The 25,845-nt window shown below is 45.6% G+C and overlaps 1 protein-coding gene across 4 annotated transcripts in view; it reads right to left on the bottom strand.

The window, feature by feature from the left end:
- Nucleotides 1-25,845, bottom strand: part of DNAJA3 (DnaJ heat shock protein family (Hsp40) member A3) — a 111,202-nt gene that overhangs the window by 20,465 nt on the left and 64,892 nt on the right. For all 4 annotated transcript variants that reach the window (XM_029576538.1, XM_029576540.1, XM_029576539.1 and 1 more), the window contains exon 10: nucleotides 6,659-6,756. In XM_029576538.1, the coding sequence (XP_029432398.1) occupies nucleotides 6,659-6,756 (98 nt within the window). The remainder of the gene's footprint in view (nucleotides 1-6,658; nucleotides 6,757-25,845) is intronic.

Here is a 25,845-nt window from a genome sequence, read left to right as displayed (position 1 = left end):
TAGCTCCCATTCTCTTGGATTCAGAGTGTGACATCTCAAATAATCTGCCTGGAAATGTTCTATCTCCATGGTACGCAAGGCTGAGAATGCTTAAAGATGTTTCTCTACCCATTTGAACAGAAATCCTGTTTCCACTGCTACTGGGCAGCTCCTTGTCTCCTTAACCATTCACATATGCTGTTGCATTGTCTGAAAACACCCTCCTTGTCTTGCCTTTTATCAGAGGATAAATTATTTGAAATGCTTTCCTTATGGCTCTTGTCTCAAGCAGACTGATAGACCATGACACCTCTGATTGATTCCAGAGACCTTGAGCTGACTTGCCCTGACAAGATAGATTGGCATCAGTCAATCACCATCCAATTCAGATACTTCAATGGCATCTCTTTGTTTGAAGGAATTTTGACCTCCAGTTCCAATGGCAACTTCTTGAAATCCTGAGACTACGCATTCCACAGAGAAAGAAGAGATCTCTATAATGGATGTATATGATACTGCATCCAAGGGACCAGATCCACTGTTGACTCCATGAAACCCAGTAGTTTCAGATAGTCACCATGGATGATAACTCCAGCAGATTCCGAATCTGTGCTGAAAGTTTGGAGATCATGTCCACTGTCAGGAACACTTTGGCCCTTTTTGTATCAAAGCATGCTCACAAATAATTTATGATCTAAAACGGTTCTAGCCTGCTCTTTGAGGCATTTAATCACTCATCCTAGATCTTTTAACCACTGCATCACTCTGGTTGTTGCTAGTCAGGCTTCTTTCTCCAAATTTGCTCATATCAACCAGTCATTCAAGTATGGATGAACCATCATGCCTTCCTTATGCAAGACCGCCACCACCATGAATTGTCTGTCCCCCCCACTCCGAGACTTCATATCCTTCAAACAGAAAGCTTCATGCACAAAAGAGGGAAGGGGACTCCAGTGACCCTCTCTAAGATTTCCCTCTTCCCAAGGCCTAGACCCATCTCTTTCCACTGATTTCAGGACTGGAGGCTTGCATGTCTTCACTCTCAAAATGGCCACCACAACTGTCCCAGAGGAATCCAAATCTACTCCAGAAACTGCCAACATCCTGGGCCCTGCTGCACCATCTGCCAGCCTTAGGCATAGCACGATTGGCTCCCCTACTACCTTAGAACACAGTAATCTCACTTCCAAGCAGTCCATGCATACCCTGGCAACAGCTGCACTGCCATAGTACTTTCCACACACACTGCAATATTTCCTGGAGGCTATTATCTGGAACCCGCCAAAACATAATGGCTGAGGCTTTCTGCACTGGAGATTATGGGTTATTGAACATGTGTGCTCCCGATAGCCACAAGCATCCTATTAACTGACAATTTTTTTCTCTCTCTCCCCCCCCCCCCCCCCCCCCACCCGAAAACGTTACCAAGCATACACAAGAAGGGCTACTTCTCTGACAAGAGGGTATGACTGCTCTAGCGCTGATCCTAAAATTGCCTATGTCCCCCACCAGGGACAAATCCCAGGCATCCAAGACCAGGAAAGAGAAAGAACCAGACTTGGCAGGGGAAAAAAGGAGGGAAAGAGGGAGCCAGTACTACTGACTTTCAACTCTCTTCCTATGCAGAGGACCAAGTCAGAAGTAGGACTGCCGACACCTCCCCCTCCCCCCCACTCATCCTTATTCCCCTGGGAGCAATTTGTCTAACTTGTAAGCTGCAGGAATCAGCATCTTTACCACCTGCTTTAGTACCTGAAGATACTGTAAGCTTCACTGAGCCCTATAAAGGGTGATGTCAATGAGTAAGAATCATCTGCTGGTGGTGGTGGGGCGGCTATACCCAGGCGTGTTATACTGGTTTAGTGAAACAATAAGGAAGCAGCACTTACCCTACACACATAAAATGGGACACGTGAGAAAATGGAAAATGCTGGAACAAAAGATAGTAGATAAAGGCCAATATGGTCCATCTAGTCTGCCCAGCAAGTTTTTTTTGAGGGGTAGTGGCAACTGCCGCTGTGCAGGTTACCCCCAAGATGTAATAGAAAAGTTATCCCATTTCTTCATTTCCATTAGGGATAGGAAAATTAGTTCTTACCTGTTAATTTTTGTTCCTGTAGTACCATGGATCAGTCCAGACCATGTGTTGAGCCTCCTGTCCAGCAGGTGGAGACAGACCAAAACTGTATGGGTATCCTATATGAGGACAGAGCCTACCCTAAAACCCTTTAGTATAACCATTGTCAAAGCAGAGAAGATAAACACCATGGAACAAGCAAGTAACAGAAGAACTCGAGCAAACAACAAGAGAACTCTGAAAATTTTGAACAAGAGAAAACAGTGGATGAATGAATGAACTCTGTGCATGGACACTCTTGCATGAATGCCCACAATCACATGGATGCTTCCGGTGCCTCCTATGAAGGAATACATAGAATAAGGATCTTCGCGCGGACAGGAAAATAGAAAGGGAAGGGCGTCTGGATTGATCTGTGGTACTACAGGAACGAAAATTAACAGGTAAGAACTAATTTTCCTTTTCCTGTACTTACCCGGATCAGTCCAGACCATGGGATGTACCAAAGCTTCCCTAGATAGGGTGGGACCTTGACAGGACCGCTCGAAGCACCTGCCGCCCAAAGGAACCAAAAACTGGTGCCTGAACATCCAGGCGGTAATGTCGAGCAAACGTATGCAGGGACTTCCAAGTAGCTGCCCTGCATATCTCCTGCGGGGAGACAGACTGGCTCTCCGCCCAAGAAGCTGCCTGAGAACGTAGGGAATGAGCCTTAAGGCCCTCCGGGATCGGACGTCCCAGATAGATGTAAGCTGACGAGATCGCTTCCTTCAACCAGCGAGATATCGTAGTCTTAGAGGCCTGTTTGCCTCTGTTGTGGCCACTCCATAAGACAAAAAGATGATCCGAGACTCGAAAATCATTAGTCACCTCTAGATAACGCTAAGCATGTGTTTCACATCCAGACGGCGGAGATCATCCCCACCTGGGCTTGCAATGTCCGCCGGAGAGAACACGGGGAGCTCCACCGGCTGATTGACATGAAATGAAGACACAACCTTCGTTAAGAATGATGGGACCGTCTTAAGAGAGACCCCGGAATCCGAGAAATGTAAAAAGGGCTTGCGGCAAGACAACATTTGGATCTCAGACACCCGTCTGGCGGAGCAAATAGAAACCAGAAATACCGTTTTGAGCGTCAAGTCCTTGAGGGTGGAACGGTGAAGGGGCTCAAAGGAAGCTTGACAGAGCGCACGAAGAACCAAATTCAAGCTCTACGAGGGACAAGTAGGACGCAACGGTGGCTTCAAATGTTTGACCCTTTTGAGAAAATGGGCAATATACGGATGAGACACGACCGAGAAGCCGTCGAGGCTTCCCAAGAGAGAACAGAAGGCAGACACCTGAACCCAGAGGGAGCCAAAGGACAACCCTTAGAGAAGCCCCGCTGGAGGAACAAGAGGACTAGCGAAACTGGGGCCGAACGTGTCGTAACGCCCGCTTCCATGCAGGCCAGCTCGAAAACCTTCCAGACCCGTCCATAGGCAAGGGAAGTAGATGTTTTGCGGGCCCGCAAAATAGTGGAGATGACGTCCTCAGCATATCCCCTTCGCCTTAGCCATTCAAAAGCCAAGCCGCAAGACAGAAACGATCTGCCTGGTCGAAAAATACGGGACTTTGACGGAGGAGGTATTGGAGATGGCAGAGGCAAAAGGGACCGTCCGACGCGAGGTTGACTAGGTCCGCGAACCATGGTCTGCGGGGCCACTCGGGAACCACAAGAATGACCGGATCGCTGTGAAGCTCTATCCTTCTGAGCACTTTCCCTTTGAGGGGCCACGGAGGAAATACGTACAGCAGAACGTTGTGCGGCCACAGATGGGCTAGGGCATCCACCCCTTCTGAGCAGTGTTCCCGCCAGTGGCTGAAGAACCGGGAAGCCTTAGCGTTGTTCAGAGTTGCCATCAAGTCCAGGTGCGGGGGACCCCACTTGTCGATGATTAGCGCCATGGCATCATTGGACAACTCCCACTCGCCTGGATCCAGACGCTGACGATTCAAGAAGTCGGCTTGCACATTGTCGTTGCCTGCTATGTGAGAAGCCGCGAGGCAGTCCAGGTGCTGCTCTGCCCATGTGAGAAGGTGACTTGCCTCGAGGGCCACCAGTTGGCTCCTGTTGTCCCCTTAGCAATTGATGTATGCCACGGTGGTAGAATTGTCAGAGAGCACCCGGACCGCCCGTCACCGAAGTAGTGGGAGAAATTCCTTGAGAGCTAGATGAACTGCCCGGGTCTCCAGGCGGTTGATGTGCCAGCGAGACTGGGTTGGAGACCAGTTCCCTTCTGTGGTCTGAGACTGGCAAACCGCTCCCCAACCGGACAGGCTGGCATCTGTCGTGAATACTGTCCACTGCGGGGTCCCAAGGGACATTCCACAGAGGAGGTGCTTGAGAGAAAGCCACCATTGTCCATTTTAATTCGCTGATGGTAGAGTCTGAAAGCGGGAGCTGCATCTGAAACTGTTCCGATACTGGCTGCCAATGGGCCAGCAAAGCTCTCTGTAATGGTCGCATATGTGCAAGTGTCAGGGGACCAGGTCAATCGTGGAAGCCATGGTCCCCAGGACCTGCAGATAATCCCATGCCGTGGGGAGAGGCATGGAGAGGAAGCTCTGGAGCTGATCAATCAACTTGAAAGCTCTCGAGTCCGGTAGAAAAACCTTGCCGACGTGGGTATAGAAGCGAGCCCCCAGGAACTCCAAGACCTGGGTTGGATGGAGCTTGCTCTTGGAAAAATTGACTATCCAACTTAGGGACGAGAGAAGAGCAAGTACGCGGTTCACCGCCTGGCGGCATAGGGTCTCCGACTTGGCCCGGATTAACCAATCATCCAAGAATACCGTCCTTCCAGAGGGCTGCCGCCACCACCACCATCACCTTGGTAAACGTGCGTGGTGCCGTGGCGAGACCGAAGGGCAGGGCCCTGAACTGGAAGTGCTGACCCAAGATGTGGAACCGGAGAAACCTCTGATGTTCGGGATGGATCGGTATATGTAGGTAGGCCTCCATCAGATCGAGTGAGGCCAAAAGTTCCCCAGGATGGACCGCCGCTATCACCACCCGAAGGGTTTCCATCCGGAAATGGGGCACCTTGACGGCCCGGTTTACCCTCTTGAGATCCAGAATGGAACAGGAGTCGTTGTCCTTCTTCGGGACCATGAAGTAAATGGAGTATTGGCCGGCGCCGCGCTCTGCCACTGGAACTGGGCAGATGGCCCCCAGCCTCTGGAGTCTGATACGAGTCTGAGTCACCGCGGCCCGCCTCTGGTGGCCGCATGGAGAAACCATGTACAAGTCCGGGATGTCACGAGCAAACTCTAAAGCGTAGCCTTTGTCTATTGTTTCAGGGACCCACTGGTCAGACGTGATCTTGGCCCATTTCCTCCACGAACAGAAACAAACGACCACCTAAGTTGGGAACGGAGGGATGGGCCGGCGGATTCTTATTGGGAGGTGGGCTTGGGCGCAGGATGGTGGGTAGTGGCATCTCGAAAGGGCCGATGGCCTCGAAAGGACTGGGGCCAAGACTGGGCCCTAGAAGAATTTCCCCTAGAGAAGGTGCCCCTAGCTCTTGGGTTATATCGTCGTTGGCCCCAGAAGCGGGTACGAGTAGGGAAGAAGGATCTAGCCTGTTTCGGGCGGTCCTCAGGCAACTTGTGGACCTTGTTCTACCCCAAGGATTTAATAAGCTGGTCCAGATCTTCACCAAAGAGCAACTTACCTTTAAAAAGGGAGCGTTCCCAGCTGTGCCTTTAAATCCAAAGAATGGACAAAAACAGCCCGTCAGCAGCTACAGAATCAACGGATCCCAGTGAAGGGAAAGCAGTATAGGAGAGAGAGAGAAAAGCTGAACAGGGGGAGTGACTGGCACCATCAATTTTCACCCCTGCAACCGAGGACCACCGGGAATAGGGAGCCTAGGCTATATAAAACAAGGGGCCAAGCCCCCTAGGCCCCGGCAAGAGTAAGGAGACATGGACTGTCTCCTGTAAATAAGATCCACAGAGTTCACACAAACCAAGAAAAACTGTTTCTTTCTTTCTTTCTTTTTTTTTTTTTAAATTAATAAGTCATAAATACTTGCTTGATCCAGACAGCGTTAGAAGAACAAATAGAAAGAATCCCCAAAGGGACAGAGAATAAGTCAAATAGGGAACCACAGGGTGAGCTGTTCCACCTGCTGGAGACAGACAAATACTGAAGGGCTACAGGGTAGGCTTTGTCCTCATATAGGATACCCTTTCAGTTTTAGTCTGTCTCCACCTGCTGGACAGGAGGCTCAACCATGGTCTGGACTGATCCGGGTACGTACAGGGAAAGCACCCTGCCAACCAGAGCCAGCAGACCAGCCCCAGTCCACCCCTGCTCAACAGCAGCCAATGGCACCGAAAGCTGAACACTACAATCTTAGATCATTCTCGCTCTTGAAAGTCTTGCAAAGATTTTGAATATGTAGATATGAAGATAGGTTCTTAAAAAAAAAAAAAAAAAAAAAGTCCATAAAATTGCTACAAAGGTATGTGCATGTATGTACTGTGAAAGTCCTGGACAATGATGGCATCACTTTATCACCTTTGAAGCATAGATCTCCAACTGATGCTTACCTGCAACTGTATTTGTGACTCCATTTACAGTCCCCTCCACATCAGTCTCATCCTCAGCATAGCTCATCATCAGGGCTCGCTGTCTGTCTGTCAGACGCCTGCAGAGTACAGCATAGGGTTAGTGACTTCAGAAGAAAGGAACAGCTACCACCACAGTATGCCACAAGGCAACATCCCAAGGATGCACACTAGAACAGGAGACTGAGTTAGGGGAGAATTAGTACTTAATTTGCTATCCCCACAAGGAGTCACTTCAGTTTTCTCAAGAAGAGGAGAGGCCTCAGTTACCAGTTTCAAAGCACATTTTTCTCCATTGTGACTTCTTTTTTCTTTAGAAAAAAAATGAAAGAAAGGATCATTGGGAACATTTGCAATGGTATGTATTATTTCGGGCATTTCTTCTCTTAATTTTTTCCCAACCCAGCAGCTGCCACCTGCTCCTTTAGTCTTCCAGCTCAAGTAGAGTCTGCTCCAATTAGTGCTCTGACACCAATAGCTTTCACTCACAACTAAGAGATGGAGAGGGTGTTTTCCCACCCATAGTCCTTAAGGAACTCAGAACAAATACACTCTTCAGCCAGACCGTAGAAACCACTGTTGTGCAATAGCTAGGACGTCCTCTAAGGGCCTATAAATGCTGCTTCCACAACAACCCTGGACTTGTCCTTAGAAGACAGTCACAGGAATCAAACACATAGTAATAAGCTGTGCTCTCACTGCATCAGGTTGGTTCACTCTCAAATTTTCAAGCAATCCCCTATGCTGCCTGACTCATCTCAGACACTTTAATAAATGGCACTCCTGGAGATTTCCTTGCCATGTACTTTACAGCATCTTTGGTCTCTTTGTAGAAAGTGTCAGAGCATAAAAGTGGCAGTTTAAGGAAAAGCAAAGATTAAAATCACTCCATTTTATGTGTCTTGTGTATTCTGAAAACTTTCCGCCGTCTCACTTGAGCAAGAAAAATGAACATACCAAGGCAATCAAATAGTGGTAGGACAACATCCTTCTGAGGTTCCAGAAACCACAAACTCCCATGATGCCTTGCAGGTGGCCTCACCCTGGTCAGACCTAGTGGCAGTATGGGAATGTCAGGAAGAGGAAAGTAAGCACTAGAGATGCTGAAGACCAAATTTAATCTTCAGACAAAACCAAGCAAAAGGAAAAAATAAAATAAAATTCACAAAAACCTGCAAGTTAACTTTTTGTGCAATTCTGGAATAACCCATCTTTTCCCCAAGGATTTAGTGTCCTGCAGCATCTGGAAGATGAGCACACAAATTTGTACAAAGAGCACTGGGAGATGTGCTCAATTCTTAAATTTGGTATTTTCAGTCAAAGTTTCTACAGCTCTTTACACAGACGATTTTGTTTGCATGACAAAAAAAAGACAGAGCCCTGGAAATGGATAGCTGAAGCTATCTGCCGAGAAAGGAAACAGTCTGTAAAGCTCTGGAATGCACGGATACCATAAAGTCCCGTCTACTGCTGCTGGGGGCAGGAAATATATCTGCCCTGACAAAATAAAATTTCTCCATTTTGCTCCTAAAAAAAAATACAAGCTCCTAGTACTGTAGGATAAACGCCAGTGACACTAAACAAGGATGTGCACAAGTGAACTGAGGCCTGCTGCTATGAATACATACTGAACCAAAGTGCAGGCCTAAGCAACACAAAGATGGATACTTCAGCCACATAATTATCTTGGCAACTTCATGTTATTCACAGAGCGGAGAATAAACTGCAACTGTTTTTCTGTATCAGACATTTGTCAGCACCTCACATTGTGAGAGGAGAACCTTGGACAAGAACTCTGTACATGTCCTTGGTGAAAACTTTGTATCCAGCCATGAAATGGATATTGTTCAGTACATGTCTGCTGATGAATTTCATTAACCTGCAGTGAGAACATTCCGACATCATTTGCATCCCACCAATCCTGTGTCTATAGATTGTAACATCCAATCAAAATCAATGTTGGATCATATGGAACTGAATATGCAATGAGATTCTGAACAGAGTAAAGGACTCTGAATTACACAGACTGGATTATCCCAGAACATTTTCCCCAAAGAACCTCTGCTAAGAGGTTTGATGCCCCAGAGTTTAAAGACTGAGCTTTGCTTCCAGAACTTTGATTGCAGCACTTCATTAGACCTACAAGTAAGACTAAGTTTCATGTTCAGCAGCCTGCTCTATAACCAAGAAGCAAGAGTTTTGACAACTATCCCTTGAAATAACTAAGGCTAAGAATTTCTTTACCCTGTTCCGACTGACATATCTCATGGAGATGTCTGTGACCCCTTTGGGTTTTAACTGTCATCTGCCAAACGGGCTTTGCTGTATTACGTTAACATAGGTCCTGGACTTTAGCAGGAATTTGACCCGCAACAGCTAAGGGTGAGATAAAACTGGCTTAATTACCTTTCAGCTGGGTTAATTAGTTTGGCAACTGCGTAACTGATAAGTGCAAAGTTGGCTTGGAGATAACTCATAAGTGCTGTTTATCTTTCATCACAGTGCTTTGCTCTGTAAAACTGTAACAAACTAAAAACAAAAAAGAAATATCTGTACCGCATTAAATCTTGCATACTTATGCTGCTACAATAAAACTGATTACCACACAAAAAGTGTAAACAACTGCTCCCTTAAAACTAATGAATTTCTATCATCAGATTATCAGTTAAATCTTTTTAATCTACTATAGTCATCTACCCTACAGAACACACTCATTGAGGCATCAATCAACCCAATGCCCTGTGATGTGCCCATATGCTCATTTTATTTTGGAGAGCAATTCTTATGCATGAAAGTGATATCGCATACTCATAGAATTCTATTAACATAATTGATGCATGTGTATGTTGGAGAAAAAGGGAATGTTTGTATTTTCAGCAAGTTGTTTAAGTGCTAAATCCCAAGAAACTGGTGCTTTTCATTCAAGGAATTCCTTATGTAAGGAGAAATTACTACTTACCTGATAATTTCCTTTTCTTTAATGAAGACAGGTTAATCCACACCAGTGGGTTATGCACCTCTACCAGCAGATAGAGACGGACTAATGCTGACATCATGGTATATATACCCCTGCACTAACATCAGCCCACCAGTATTCTCTGCAAAAACCAACTGTGGACAACTAAACAATGCATGAACATAACTATTGACAACCATTCAAGCATTCAGTTAACAGGAAAACATTGAGCTCAGACAAGGAGTATAAAATCACTAATCTAGAGACTGGATCTGACACTTACCAGTAATCCCTAGAAACACAGCTACTCAGGAGGACAATATCGCCACTATCCGGCAGCCAAGGCAGGAAAGTGGATTAACCTATTTTCATTAAAGAAAAGGAAATTATCAGGTAAGTAGTAATTTCTCCTCTTAGCATTCAGAAAGGTTGGAAGTGATATTGCTTACTCATAGAATTCTATTAACATAATTGATGCATGTGTATGTTGGAGAAAAAGGGAATGTTTGTATTTTCAGCAAGTTGTTTAAGTGCTAAATCCCAAGAAACTGGTGTGCCAAAGCTAACTTCCGAAAAAGGTGGGATGCTACCCATAGTCTGATCAATACCGCATGTGCAAAGGCTATGTCCTCCCGGGCTTGCACATCCAGGTGGTAATGCCTGGAAAAGAGGTGTAAGGAGGACCACATTGCAGCTTGGCAAATCTCAAACGGGAGACAACAATCTAATCTCCTCCCATGACATTGTCTGAGCTCTAGTGGAATGAGCTCTAACCTGACTAGGCAACGACTGCTCAGCATCCACATATGCAGCCATGATCACCTTAATCCAGCGGGCTGTCAAAGCCTGCGACGCCGGCTCACGCCATTTACTCCCACCATGGAGTATAAATAGCCGTTCTGTCTTCATGAGAGGTTTAGGAATCTACAAATACTCATGATATGCTGCTTGACATCCAAGGTCCGTAACAGGCGATACTCATCCACATCTCTCTCCCTGTTCAGTCTCATCAGGGAAATTGATTCAAGTGAAAATCAGAGACCACCTTCAGCAAAAAGGATAGAACGGTTCACAGCTGTACTGCTCCCAGAGTCCTTGCAGAAACTGTTCCCGGCAAGAAAAGGCCTACAGTTTGAAAACGCACAGAACAAATTGCCACAAGAAAACAGTCTTCAAATTAAGTAATCTCAAGGAGAGGCAATGCAGTGGTCGAAAGGTGGGACCCGCCAAAAAATCCAGAACCAGATTAAGATTCCACAAGGACACCAGTATCCATGAAGATTCCTCACCACTTTTAAGAACCTGGCCACATCTGGATGGGCCCACAAGGCTCCACCAGTCACCTGACTTCTGAAACCAGCAAGAGCTGCCATCTGTACCTTCAATGAATTAAAGAGTCAATCCCTTAATCAATCCATCCTGTAAAAAATCCAAAAATGAGCAGGATCTTAACCAAATGAGGATGAATCCTTCATTCTTCACACCAAACCTCAAACACTCGTCAAACCTAAACATAGCCTAAGGAAGGGGAGAACTTTTGTGCTCGAAGCAAGGTGGCAATCACAGCAGTGGAGTATCCACACTTCAGCAACCGAGCCCTCTCAAGGGCCATCATACCTTAAGACAAAACAGAGCCTGATCTTCATGAAGAATAGGTACATGCTGCAGCAGGTCCCTGTGGAATGGTAATTAGAGAGGAGAGTTCACCAGGAGCCTTTTCAGATCTGCATACCAGTGTCTCCTGGGCCAATCTGGCGCCACAAGAAGCACCATCCTTGTGTGACTCTTGATTCTCCGAATCATTCTGCCCAACATGGGCCATGGGAGAAATGTATATAGAAGCTTGCCTTCTGGCCACTTCTGCTTTGTGGGTCCACTCCTGCACGAAGGCATCGATGCCCAAAGACTTCAGATATCTCCTGTGACTGAAGAAAAGAGGAGCCTTCGCATTGTGTGATGTCACCAGCAAGTCTAGAAACAGGAGGCCCCAGCAGTCTATTATGAGCTGAAATGCTTTGTTTGACAATTCCCATTCTCCTGGATCCGGACTTTAAGAACATAAAAACATGCCATACTAGGTCAGACCAAGGGTCCATCAAGCCCAGCATCCTGTTTCCAACAGTGGCCAATCTAGGTCATAAGAACCTGGCAAGTACCCAAAAACTAAGTCTATTTCATGTTACCGTTGCTAGTAATAGCAGTGGCTATTTTCTAAGTTAACTTAATTAATAGCAGGTAATGGACTTCTCCTCCAAGAACTTATCCAATCCTTTTTTTAAACACAGCTATACTAACTAAACTAACCACATCCTCTGGCAACGAATTCCAGAGTTTAATTGTGCGTTGAGTGAAGAAGAACTTTCTCCGATTAGATTTAAATGTGCCCCATGGAGTAACTTCATGGAGTGCCCCCTAGTCTTTCTATTATCTGAAAGACTAAATAACCGATTCACATCTATCCGTTCTAGACCTCTCATGATTTTAAATACCTCTATCATATCCCCCCTCAGCCGTCTCTTCTCCAAGCTGAAAAGTCCTAACCTCTTTAGTCTTTCCTCGTAGGGGAGCTGTTCCATTCCTCTTATCATTTTAGTCGCCCTTCTCTGTACTTTCTCCATCGCAATTATATCTTTTTTGAGATGCAGTGACCAGCATTGTACACAGTATTTAAGGTGCGGTCTCACCATGGAGCGATACAGAGGCATTATGACATTTTCCGTTTTATTCACCATTCCCTTTCTAATAATTCCCAACATTCTGTTTGCTTTTTTTGACTGCCACAGCACACTGAACAGACGATTTCAATGTGTTACCCACTATGACACCTAGTTCTCTTTCTTGGGTGGTAGCACCTAATATGGAACCTAACATTGTGTAACTATAGCATGGGTTATTTTTCCCTATATGCATCACCTTGCACTTATCCACATTAAATTTCATCTGCCATTTCGATGCCCAATTTTCCAGTCTCACAAGGTCTTCCTGCAATTTATCACAATCTGCGTGTGATTTAACTACGCTGAACAATTTTGTGTCATCTGCAAATTTTATTACCTCACTCGTCATATTTCTTTCCAGATCAGTTATAAATATATTGAAAAGTAAGGGTCCCAATACAGATCCCTGAGGCACTCCACTGCCCACTCCCTTCCACGGAGAAAATTGTCCATTTAATCCTACTCTGTTTCCCGTCTTTTAGCCAGTTTGTAATCTACGAAAGGACATCGCCACCTATACCATGACGTTTTACTTTTCCTAGAAGCCTGTCATGACTTTGCTGCGAAAGTCTGCTCTTACATTATCTTTTCCTACAATGGTGAGGCTAAGATCTCCTGAAGATGTACTTCCGCCAATTCCATGAACTGGGCTATTTCCTGTCATATTTGCTGGCTCTTGGTTTCCCCCTTGTGATTGATGTAAGCCACTGTCATCGCATTGTCTGACATTATTTGGAGAGCTCGACCCTGCAATCGGGCAACGAATTGTTAGCAAGTCAACTGGATGGACCGGGCTTCCAGCCGATTTATGCTTCAGAGAAACTCTTCTGTACTCCAGCGCTGTCAACTCCTGACATCAGTCATGAGTACTAGCCAGTCTGGTGTCTGTAGGGAAATGCCCTTCCTTAGATTTATTTATTTATTTTTCTATACAGACATTCAATTTGCCATATCACATCGGTTTACATCTAACAATAAGTCTAAGGCTAGCCTTACAATGACTTGATATAGTATAACAGCTTAAATTGGATAACTAGCTAAGTACATTTAACAGTTATATAAGATAGTATTACAGACCTAAAATGCTTAACATCATGACTTTTTATGGAGAGTGTTCGAAGGTAAGTTAACTATGTCCAGTGGCAGAGGGGGACTGGGGGGGGGGGGGGAAGGAGGTAGAGGGGGGGTTATTTATCTGGATGTGAATGCTTTCTGGAAGAGCCAGGTTTTGAGGTTCTTTCGGAAGGTGGGTGTGGAGGGGTCGGTTCTGAGAGCAGGTGGAAGGATGTTCCAGAGGCGAGGGCCTGCTACCGATGCAGCACGTTCTCTTGTGGAGACTCTGAGTATTTCTTTGGTGGGGGGAGTGGGGAGCAGTCCTGGGTTGGATGAGCGGAGATTTCTAGTGGGGCTTCGAGGGGTCAGAGGTCCTTGTAATTAGCTGGCTTTGTCATTATGGATTGCTTTGTGTATGAGCATGAGTGTTTTGTATTGGCATCTGAACGGGACGGGTAGCCAGTGGAGTTGTTTCAATGCTGGTGTAATGTGATCTGTTTTTTTCTTATTTGTTAGGGATCATGCGGTGGCATTTTGTAGGAGCTGGAGGGGCTTGAGGGTGGATGTGGGAAGGCTGGTTAGGAGGGCGTTGCAATAGTCTAACTTGGCGAAAAGAAGAGATTGTAGTACTGTCCGGTATTCAGGGGGATGAAGAAGAGGCTGGAGTTTCTTGAGGATTTGGAGTTTGTAGAATCCTTCTTTTATTAGTGTCTTGATATGAGGTTTGACGTTCAGTTCCTGGTCCAGGGAGACACCGAGGTCTCTGACCGTCGAGAGCATATTGTAGTTGGATTGAGTTGTGAGGTCGGGGTTGGGTGTTGATGTTTTTCTGGAGAGGTGAAGAATTTCCATTTTACTGTGGTTGAGCGTTAGCGCCATTTCATTGAGGATGGAGGTTATGTCTGTCCGGTGTAATTCCCATCGGTTTAGGGTGTTGCTGATGTTGTCTCTGATGGGGAGCAGGATCTGTATGTCATCAGCGTATAGAAAGTAGGTGAGCCCTGTTTTGTCTAGGTATTTGCAGAGTGGCAGCATATAGACGTTGAAAAGGGTAGGGGATACGGATGAGCCTTGTGGGACTCCCTGTGAGAGGGGGATTCTTTCTGATGTTGAATTTCCTTGAGCTACTTTAAATGATCTGGTGGTGAGAAATGATTGAAACCACTGGAGAGCGGTGCCACTAATGCCTATTTCTCTTAGCCTGTGAATTAGGATCTTATGGTTGACGGTGTCAAATGCGGCAGAGATGTCCAGTAGGATAAGGAGGAAGGATGTGCCTTTGTCAAACCCCTGTAGTATGGTGTCTGTGAGGATGAGTAGCAGTGTTTCGGTGCTGTGAAATTTTTTGAAGCTGTGATGAGCAGGAGCTAGTATGTTGTGGTTTTCCAGGAATTCTGAGAGTTGGAGGTTGACTGTTTTCTCGATGATCTTGGCCAAGAACAGTAGATTCGAGATGGGCCAGTAGTTAGAAGGGATGGTCTGATCGAGATGGGGGTTTTTTTTTTAATGATTGGTTTGACTACGGCGCATTTAAGGGATTCTGGACGGATTCCTTATTCGAGGGAGAGATTGGTGATGTCAGTGATGGGCCTTGCTAGGCAGTTCGGAATTAGTTTGAGGGTTTTTGTAGGGATGGGGTCGAGCGGGTGTGCTGCTGGGTTAATCTTTCGAACGAAGTTTTCAACCTCGATGGAGGCTACGGTCTCAAACTGTGTCCAAGTTGATGCTGTAGGGGGTGTTTGTGAGATGGGTTCAGGGTTGGTTGGTGGGTCTTTTGGACTCAGTTTAGCTGTTTTGTCTATCAGGTATTGGGCGAAATTGTGACTGGTTATTGTGGAAACCTCTGTGAAAGGTTGTTGATGGGTCGCGTCAGCTGAGTTACAATTTTCGAATAGGACTCTTGGGTTGTGTATTGATAGTTGTGGATTCTTTGGGAGTAGAAGTTCCATTTGGCTAAGTTGATATCTGTTGTATATATGTATAGGAGGGTTCTGTATCTGTCACGTAGTTGGCTTGTGGGGTTGTTTCGCCAGGCTTTTTCTGCTTGCCTTAGGCGGCGTTTTATGTTTTTTAGGTCCTGGTTATACTAGGGTGCTTTGTGTCTTGCTGTGGTTCCGAGTTCTTTTTCAATGGTTGGGCAGATCATTTTTGCTGTTTACATGTTGATTGTGGTCCATGAATTGACTGCATTGATGGTATTGGAGGTGTCAAGTTGCTGTAGGGCGTCTGGTAGGGTTTTTTCTAGGGTTTCACTGGAGCATGGTTTGGTGAAGACTATGCATCTTTTGTCTTTTAGAGTGTGGAGCTGGATATGATCCACTTGTTTGGTTTTTATTAACATGTGATCTGACCAGGGAACCGAGGAGGTGATTTGGGGGGGGAGTTGATTGTCACTTTGTTGTTGATAAAAATCAGATCCAGGATATGGCCTGATTTCTGTGTGGGGGAGTTTATTATTTGTATGAAGCCCAGAGCAGTTAGAGAGTTGAGGAGGAGCTCAAAAGAAGGGGAAAGGGGAGATTTATCGAAGTGGAGGTTAAAGTCACAGAGGATGATGGTGGGGTGGTTGGTATTGATGTTAGATGCGATGGTTTCGATGAGAGGGCAGGGATCTCTGTTGAGGGTGCCTGGGAGGGGGGGGCATAGATCAGCAGGATTTGGAGGGTCTTGGACTTGAATAGACTGACTTCAATGGGTAGCAGGGAGTTGATGGGAAGAGTGTTGAATTTGAATTTTTTGGCTGCTAGGAACAGTAGGCCACCTCCTTTTTTTTGTGTCCTGGTACGGAGAAGATGTTGTAGTTTGTTGGAAGTTGATTAATGAGAGGAGTGTCTGTGTCCTTGAGCCATGATTCTGTGATACATAGAAGGTTCGGTTTTAGGTCGTTTAGGATGGGGATTTTTTTTGTGATGGATTGTGTATTCAGTAATAGGAGGGTAAGGACTGATAGGGCAGCCATGTGAGGGGCCTGGAATAGGGGAATCTGGAGAAGATGATCCGTTTGCAACTACCACTGCAAGTGGATGGCGATCTCCACTGGTAAATGAAGCCGTATTGCATTCCTGAGACTGTGGACTCCGAGCAAGCAGTGTGCGCTGAAGAGGACGCATATACACCATTGCCCATGGAACCACCTCTAGGGAGGCTGCAATCAGCCCGAGCACCTGCAAAAAAGACAACACCATCGGGCAAATTGTTGTCAATAGTCACACCTGCGCCATCAATTTATGAATGTGGACCTCTGGCAGGAAACCCTGCCTTGCTTTGTTTCGAAACGAATACTGAGATACTCCAGTGTCTGGGATGGCTGCAGATTGCTCTTGGCCAAGTTCACCCACCCAACCTAGTTCCTATAGCAAGGAGATCACATTGCACGATCATGAAGACTCTTTCATGCTTTTGGCCCAAATAAGCCAAATCGTCTAAGTACGGTTGGACCAGAATGCCCTCCTCTCTCAACACTGCCGCTACTACCACCATGACCTTGGAGAAGGTTCTGGCTGCGGTGGTCAAACTGAAGGGCAGAGCTTGAAACTGATGTCGTCACTTCAAACAGCGAAATGCAGAAATCACTGATGCTCCAGTCGGATGGGAATATGTAGGTACACTTCTGACAAATCCAGGGACGTAAGAAACTCCCCCAACCGTACTGCCATTATCAGTGAGCGTAAGGTTTCCATGCGGAAATGAATCGCCCGCAAATGACTATTGTCTCCCTTGAGATCCAGGATGGAGCTAAAGGAACCCTCCACCCTTGGGTACAATGAAATGAATGGAATATCAGCTCGTATTTTCTTGTGACATGGGCACAGGGATCACAGCCCACAGGCTGGAGTCTCGACAACATACACTCGACTGTCTACCTCTTCTGTGGAGAGTTGCAGGGAGACACCATGAAAACGTCCAGAGGAATATTGAGAAACTCCAGAGCATAGCTGTCTCTTATCACCTGCAGCACCCACTGGTCTGACATCTCGACCCACACCATCAATGAGAGGTTCGGGGGGGGGGGCACCACTGATTGAGCCTGCACTTTATCTGGGCTGTCTGGAGCAAAAGGACCAAGATCTACCCAAAGATCAAGCCCTTCTGAGAAGCCGCTCCTTTGTAGGGTTAAAAGCGTTTGAAACCCCTAGCATGGCCTCTTGTGCCAAAGGAGTGCGGCACCTGCTTCTTATCCACTGGTAATCAATGAACTTGGGACTAACCCCACTTATTGGTCATTTTTCCCAACTGACTCCCAAACAAGAGTGAACCCTTAAAAGGCAATTTCATAAGATTAGACATTGAAATTATTGTATCAGCCGACCAATTCCTCAGCCATAGATGACTCCTGGCTGCTATCACCGGTCACCCCTCTGGTAGAAACGCAGAACAGGTGGCAACCTGCATCTGCCAAAAAAGGCGGCTGTTGGTTCCATCACTGCCCTGGAATTCAAACCAGATTAGTCGACTTCTTGAGAGAAACACAAACAAGTGTGAGCCACCAAGGAGGAACAAGAGGCTATCTGCAAATTCATTGCCATCGCCTCAAAGGGCTGCTTAAGGATAACCTCAATTCTCCTATCCTGCAATGCCGTACTCCCTTCTACAGGGATAATCGTCTGCTTGGTGACAGCACACATCAGCACATCCACTTTCCGAAAGCACATCTGCTCTCTTGCAGCTAGATCCAGGGGGTACCGTGCTTCCAAAGCTCGGCCCAATTCTTGAATAGCATCCATAATGGGGAAGCTCGGCCCAATTCTTGAATAGCATCCATAATGGGGAAGAAACAAGATGCTTTACGCAAAGAAATTAAAATGGGATTTTTCTTTGGCTCAGATGGAATCAGCACCTGGCACTTCCCCGCATCTTCAATGGCTGGGAGATCAGAGCCGGCAACTTATCTCTATGAAAGAAATGCACAATGTTCTATAAGGCTCCAACCTTGGAAGAATTTCCCCATCCTCCAGGAAATAAAAATAGACTACATCATTGGTGCCATCTGGGTCCCTATCAGTTTGACCCATAGCAGGTCTAGACATACTCCAACCATTACCTGCGGCACCAGGCATGCAGAAATCTGCAGCCTGCGATACTAAACTGTTAGGTTTGGCCGGGCTGCCAATTGTGCCTGGACTGCAGCCCTTGAAAAAATTCCACCCAAGAAAAGGCAGAAGGATCCATACCAAAACCAGGGAGGTGTCTATCCTGTGTCCACTAAGCTACCTTCCCCCTCTGATGAATGAGTTAGGGGAGCCCCAAAACCAGGCGAAACCTCTAGTAATCCCCACTCTTGTCCCATTCCCACATCATGCTGGGAAGGGCCAGGGTTAGGAAAATCAGTCGGAGACAATTCTCCCTGAGCCTCCAAGCAGCATTGACATAATTAGAGGGGACGCCAGGCGGTGATGCCTGAATATGGCAGCACAAAGGGCAAGGCGCTTAGGCTCTTTGCTACTGGCTCTATGGATAAACACCCACTATCAGTGCGCTCCCAAAAGCATCTGAAAATCGTGCCCCCTGCTGTGTGGCCGCACAGTTAAGCCTGGATAGGGCACCCAAAAACAAGCGCTGTGCAGTAAGCTCACACTATGGATGCCCAAAATGTAGGCACTGAATATGCAGTGCAGGTAGGCGCCCACTTCATTGCCACCTGGGCGCACAAGCGCAAATCAAAGTCACACTGTTTTGCGGCAGCCTTGTGCGTAGAAAAGTGTGCAAAAGCTGCCGCAGTCTACCACATGGCACCCAGCAAAGCCTGAGAATGGGGCTTAGCCAAAAAGGCTGCTCAAATTGCCATGATTCCCCAAATTCCCCGAGATGGGAACAGATGTTGGATCAGTGTGCCAAGCTCAGAGACCAGAAGGGGAGTGAAATCCCTAAAAATAACTCCTCCCCCCCGCTTTTTTTTTTTTTTTAACTCTTTATCTGAGCTCAGCCCGTCCCAGCCAAGTCCAGAGTCTGTCTCTGGCAGCGGGAAGAAATGGCAAAGGCCTTCACCGCCCTGCTTGGCTTTCTGCCTCTCAGCTGTTTGTCTCTTTACAGCTATGTCCACGCCGGAAAACCAGCTCCCGGACTGAGGCACTGTTCTGAGAGAGGGATCAATAGATATCACCTCAGGAAAGTGCTGAAAGGCAGAACATAAATCAAATAAACAGGAATGAACCTCATCTATAAGCCAGGGTATGATGGAAATCTCTCAAATTTACTGCTAATCCCCTTGCATTAGGCCAAAGTCAGCTACCTTCTGCAGGTCAGAAGCAACTTCTCAAGGTGTGCTTGCAAACTCCTTTTAAACAGGCCAATAGCACCCAATATAAGTCGGACTATTTATTTTGTCTCTCTGCCACATTTTCTTGGTCTCTGCATCTCTTGGTACTTTAGGGTTTTCGCTTTATCCATATAATGCACAGAACAGTCGCTGGGTACTGACTCCTCTATCAACAATGCCGTTCTTGTATTTTTCTCCTTCACCACAATATCTGGTTTTCTAACATCAGTCTTCCTGTCAGTTGGAAGAGGAATATCCTAGGTGATTACAACTTCTTCGTTCTCTTCTATTCTGTTAAGATTGTGTGCCCAATATCTTTTTTGGTACATTGATTTTATAATGTTCACACAGTTTCCAATCAGTAAGTTGTGCCACCTTGTGGTACTTCTGACATCAACATGTCACATTCAGTGATGACATGTGTAACCGTTTCCAATTCTGTATTACAGAATCTGCATTTGTCCACTATGCTGACTGTGAACCATCTTGTCCAAAATTTACTATCCTGAGCTGCAATTATCACTCTCATCTACAGGTTTGAGTTCACTTCTCCTTAACAACTGCTATTTCAGATCTTGATCCACATAGGCAGGGGGGAAGCTTGCAGGAAAATATCAGGCCGGGGGATTTTTTTCAAAACCAACCCACAGAGTATCTGTCTGCCTCCCTCATATGCAATCCTTGCAGCGTTTGGAATCCCAAACTGGCTAAAAGATAGGAAATAGAGAGTAGGATTAAATGGACAATTTCTCAATGGAAAAGGGTAAAAAGTGGAGTGCCTCAGGGATCTGTACTTGGCAGGTGCTTTTCAATATATTTATCAATGATCTGGAAAGGAATACGCTGAGTGAAGAAATCAAATTTGCAGATGATACAAAATTATTCAGAGGTGTTAAATCACAAGCAGATTGTGATAAATTGCAGGAGGACCTTGTGAGACTGGAAGGTTTTGTTTTTTTAAATATAGAATTAAAAGTAATACTTGCTTTAACCTGCAAAAACAAGAAGAAGAAAAAATCTCACAGGGAGAAACAAATTGAGAAAAGGAAGGGAGCCACAGGTTCAGCTGCCTGCATCTACTAGAGACAGAACTACTGAAGGGATGCAGGGTAGGCTCTGTCCTGATATAGGATACCCTTTCAGATTTTCTCTGTCTCCATCTTCTGGACTGATCTGGGTACATACAGGGAATGGAAGATTGGGCATCCAAATGGCACATGAAATTTAATGTGGACAAGTGCAAGGTTACAAGAAGACCTTGTGAGATTGAAAAATTGGGCATTGAAATGGCAGATGAAATTTAATGTGGATAAGTGCAAGGTGATGCATATAGGGAAAAATAACCTATGCTATATAGTTACACAATGTTAGGTTCCATATTAGGTGCTATCATCCAAGAAAGAGATCTAGGCGTCATAGTGGATAACACATTGAAATCGGTTTAGTGTGCTGCAGCAGTCAAAAAAGCAAACAGAATGTTGGGAATTATTAGAAAAGGAATGCCTCTGTATCGCTCCATGGTGAGACCGCACCTTGAATACTGTGTACAATTCTGGTCGCCGCATCTCAAAAAAGATATAGTTCTGTTGGAGAAGGTACAGAGAAGGGCAACCAAAATGATAATGGGATGGAACAGCTCCCCTATGAGGAAAGACTAAAGAGATTAGGACTTTTCAGCTTGGAGAAGAGATGGCTGAGGGGGGATATGATAGAGGCGTTTAAAGTCATGAGAGGTCTAGAATGGGTAGATGTGAATCGGTTATTTAGTCTTTCAGATAATAGAAAGACTAGGGGGCACTCCATGAAGTTAGCATGTGGCACATTTAAAACTAATCGGAGAAAGTTCTTCTTCACTCAACATACAATTAAACTCTGGAATCTGTTGCCAGAGGATGTGGTTAGTTCAGTTAGTATAGCTGTGTTTAAAAAAAGGATTGGATAAGTTCTTGGAGGAGAAGTCCATTACCTGCTATTAATTAAGTTAACTTAGAAAACAGCCAATGCTATTACTAGCAATGGTAACATGGAATAGACTTAGTTTCTGGGTACTTGCCAGGTTCTTATGGCCTGGATTGGCCACTGTTGGAAACAGCATGCTGGGCTTGATGGACCCTTGGTCTGAACCAGTATAGCATGTTCTTATACAAGGAAAAATAACCCATGCTGTAATTACACAATGTTAGGTTCCATATTAGGAGCTACCAACCATGAAAAAGATCTAGGCGTCATAGTGGATAATACATTGAAATTGTCTGCTGGGGCAGTCAAAAAACAAGCAGAATATTAGGAATTATTAGGAAGGAAATGGTGGATAAAATGGAAAATGTCATAATGCCTCTGTGGTGTACCGCAAGGATCGGTGTTGGGACCGGTCCTGTTCAATATCTTTGTGAGCGACATTGCGGACGGGATAGAAGGTAAGGTTTGTCTTTTTGCGGATGACACTAAGATCTGCAACAGAGTGGACACGCCGGAAGGAGTGGAGAGAATGAGACGGGATCTAAGGAAACTGGAAGAGTGGTCGAAGATATGGCAGCTGAGATTCAATGCCAAGAAGTGCAAAGTCATGCATATGGGGAGTGGAAATCCGAATGAACTGTATTCGATGGGGGGGGAAAGGCTGATGTGCACGGAGCAGGAGAGGGACCTTGGGGTGATAGTGTCTAATGATATGAAGTCTGCGAAACAATGCGACAAGGCGATAGCAAAAGCCAGAAGAATGCTGGGCTGCATAGAGAGAGGAATATCGAGTAAGAAAAGGGAAGTGATTATTCCCTTGTACAGGTCCTTGGTGAGGCCTCACCTGGAGTACTGTGTTCAGTTCTGGAGACCGTATCTACAAAAAGACAAAGACAAGATGGAAGCGGTACAGAGAAGGGCGACCAGGAAGGTGGAGGATCTTCATCGGATGACGTACGAGGAGAGATTGAAGAATCTAAATATGTACACCCTGGAGGAAAGGAGGAGCAGAGGAGATATGATACAGACTTTCAGATACTTGAAAGGTTTTAATGATCCAAAGGCAACAACAAACCTTTACCATAAGAAAAAAATCAGCAGAACCAGGGGTCACGATTTGAAGCTCCAGGGAGGAAGATTCAGAACCAATGTCAGGAAGTATTTCTTCACGGAGAGGGTGGTGGATGCCTGGAATGCCCTTCCGGAGGAAGTGGTGAAGACCAGAACTGTGAAGGACTTCAAAGGGGCGTGGGATAAACACTGTGGATCCATAAAGTCAAGAGGCCGCCAATGAAGAGTGGGTGACTCGCCAGAATGATGGCTACTGCCTGGACACAATACCCTTATTCAATAAACATACACATGGTTACTGTGACTCCAACATCACTCTAAGCTTCAACAGCAAGAGGAAATGTGGAAAAAAGGATTTGCACTCACAAAGCCGGGAGTAGCTGGCTTGTTTCGGCGGTTACTACCCCAAACCAAATGTGCCTGATACTTCACTTTCGATGCACATCCAGCATAGCTCTCTGCTCCAACGGCAGGGGAGAAGAAAAACTGATACTTCACGCATACCCAGCATAGCTTCAACGGCAGGGGAGAAGAAAAAAGGATTCACACTCACAAAGCGGGGAGTAGCTGGCTTGTTACGGCGGTTACTACCCCAAACCAAATGTGCCTGATACTTCACTTTAGATGCATATCCAGCATAGCTCTCTGCTTCAACGGCAGGGGAGAAGAAAAACAACCAATAAGGGCTGTATAACATAGTCTGGGTTAAAACAAATAAGCATGGGTGTAGCTTGCTTATTGCGGCGGTTACTACCCCTACTACCCCCTAACTAATCAAGCTAGATATTTCACTTGGATGCAGCTTCATCACTGCTCTCTACATTAATGGTGGGGGAGGAAGGGAAATAGAACCAAGAGCTAAAAGAAACAGATAAGTATGAGAGAAAAAATGTGTGAAGCTTGCTGGGCAGACTGGATGGGCCGTTTGGTCTTCTTCTGCCGTCATTTCTATGTTTCTATGTTTCTATGTATTGCTCAATGGTGATACAATTCTGATCAAATCATCTAAAAAATATATAGTTGCACTGGAGAAGGTACAGAGAAGGGCAACTAAAATGATAAAGGGGATGGAACAGCTCCCGTATGAGGAAAGGTTACAGAGGTTAGGGCTGTCCAGCTTGGAGAAGAGAGGGAGGATATGAGAGGTTTTTAAAATCATGAAAGGTCTAGAATGGGTAAATGTGAATCGGTTATTTACTCTTTCGGATAATGGAAGGACTAGGGGGCACTCCATGAACTTAGCATGCGGCACATTTAAAACTAATCAGAGAAAATTATTTTTCACTCAATGCACAATTAAGCTCTGGAATTTGTTGCCAGAGGATGTGGTTAGTGCAGTTAGTGTAGCTGGGTTTAAAAAAGGTTTGGTTAAGTTCTTGGAGGAGAAGTCCATTAACTGCTATTAATCAATTTGACGTAGGAAATAGCCACTGCTATTACTGGCATCAGTAGCATGGAATCTAATTAGTGTTTGGGTACTTGCCAGGTACTTGTAGCCTGGGTTGGCCACTATTGGAAACCGGATGCTGGGCTTGATGGACTCTTGGTCTGACCCAGTATGACAATTTCTTATGTTCTTATGAAAACTCGACTGTGGGAGGGACCATAAGGTATCACCACAGGAGAGCAGGGCGAATCAATTTCCTTCGTCTTTTCTCCTTCTACAAATTTTTTTTAAGCAATCCCCAGTAGGGAGATGCACGTCCACCATCTGCTGGAGACAGAGAATATTGGCAGGCTGATGTCAGTGCAGGGGTATATATATCACGATGTTAGCTTTGCTCTATCTCCATCTGCTGGTAAAGGTGCATAACCCACTGATGTGAATTAACCTGTCTGAATTCTAAGAAATTGTCTATTAGGTTCACAAAGAAAAATGGAGAAATTACTACTTAATTTCCTGTTAATTTCCTTTCCTTTAGAAAGGTCAGGCCAATCCTTATGCATGCCAACCAGCAGAGTTGGTGTCATCCTTATACTCTCCTGTGCTGACATCAGCTTGCCAGTATTCTTGAAAAAGCAAACTGTGGACAACTTGAACATCCAAATTCACATCTTTAAATATGGAATTCATTTATTTAGTTATTTTTAACTTCCAGAAGTACAAGGAAACATAACAGAAAGAAAGAGTGATTGTGAAGGAGAAGGCTTAATACTCCAAGAGTGATGGAGAAGGAAGGAAAATTAGTTTCTTACCTGATAATTTCCGTTCCTGTAGTACCATGAATCAGTCCAGACTGCTGGGTTTTGCCCCCCACTCTAGCAGACAGAAACAGAGATGTTTTAAAAACAAAGCTCCGCCTTATATAGGAGTGTGCCACCTACAGTCCACCAGTATTTCGTAATGACAAAGCAAGATGGCTCCATAAGATACTATAACTATATACACGAACTCCTGAACAAGAAAGGAGAAAACGGTACCATCGGGTCACTTAACCCCAGTAAGATCGAAACTCTAGAACCACGCAGGCAAGAAGGAACAAGAAAAAATTAAAAAATCTGCAGAAATTAATGGCAAGGCGAGCGGACTCTCCCCTACTTGAACCACTCTGACAGGGCGGGCCTCTGGACTGAACCACATTCAGACTCCAAGAAGGACAAGGCTGGCGAAGCAGAGGATGTAAATGCTTAGCTGCTCGAAGGAATTGCGCTACGTCAGGTTGTGCCACCAAAGTTCCACCTTGCACTGTTCCGCACAAACAACCAAGGGCTGCTACCTGTACATGTAATGAGCTACACGATAAACCCATGGACAGCCCCTTTTGCAGAAAACACAAAATATCGGATACGGAAGCACGGGTCGGTGAAACATCATGATCAAGACACCAGGCCTCAAAAACCTTCCAAACCCGAAAGTGTGCAAGATTAGTGGAAGTTTTGCGCGAACGGAGAAGAATAGCCACTACTGCAGGAGTATAACCCTTGCCACTTAGGCGGCGCCGCTCAAAAGCCATGCCACAAGACAGAAGTGATCGGCTTCTTCCAAACAAACGGGTCCTTGGTGAAGCAAATCCGGGATTCCTGGAAACCGAATGGGACCCGCCGTCGCGAGATTGAGGAGCTCTGCGAACCAAGGACGTCTCGGCCATTTCGGTGCAACCAATATCACCGGTGCTGCGTCACGCTCTGTCGGAGTGCGCTGCTGATTAACAGCAAG

This window comes from Rhinatrema bivittatum, chromosome 14 (assembly GCF_901001135.1).
Source record: "Rhinatrema bivittatum chromosome 14, aRhiBiv1.1, whole genome shotgun sequence".
In the NCBI taxonomy this organism is placed as follows: Eukaryota; Metazoa; Chordata; class Amphibia; order Gymnophiona; family Rhinatrematidae; genus Rhinatrema; species Rhinatrema bivittatum.
Note: the sequence above shows the minus strand (reverse complement) of the source record. Positions and strands in the feature narration are given on the sequence as shown.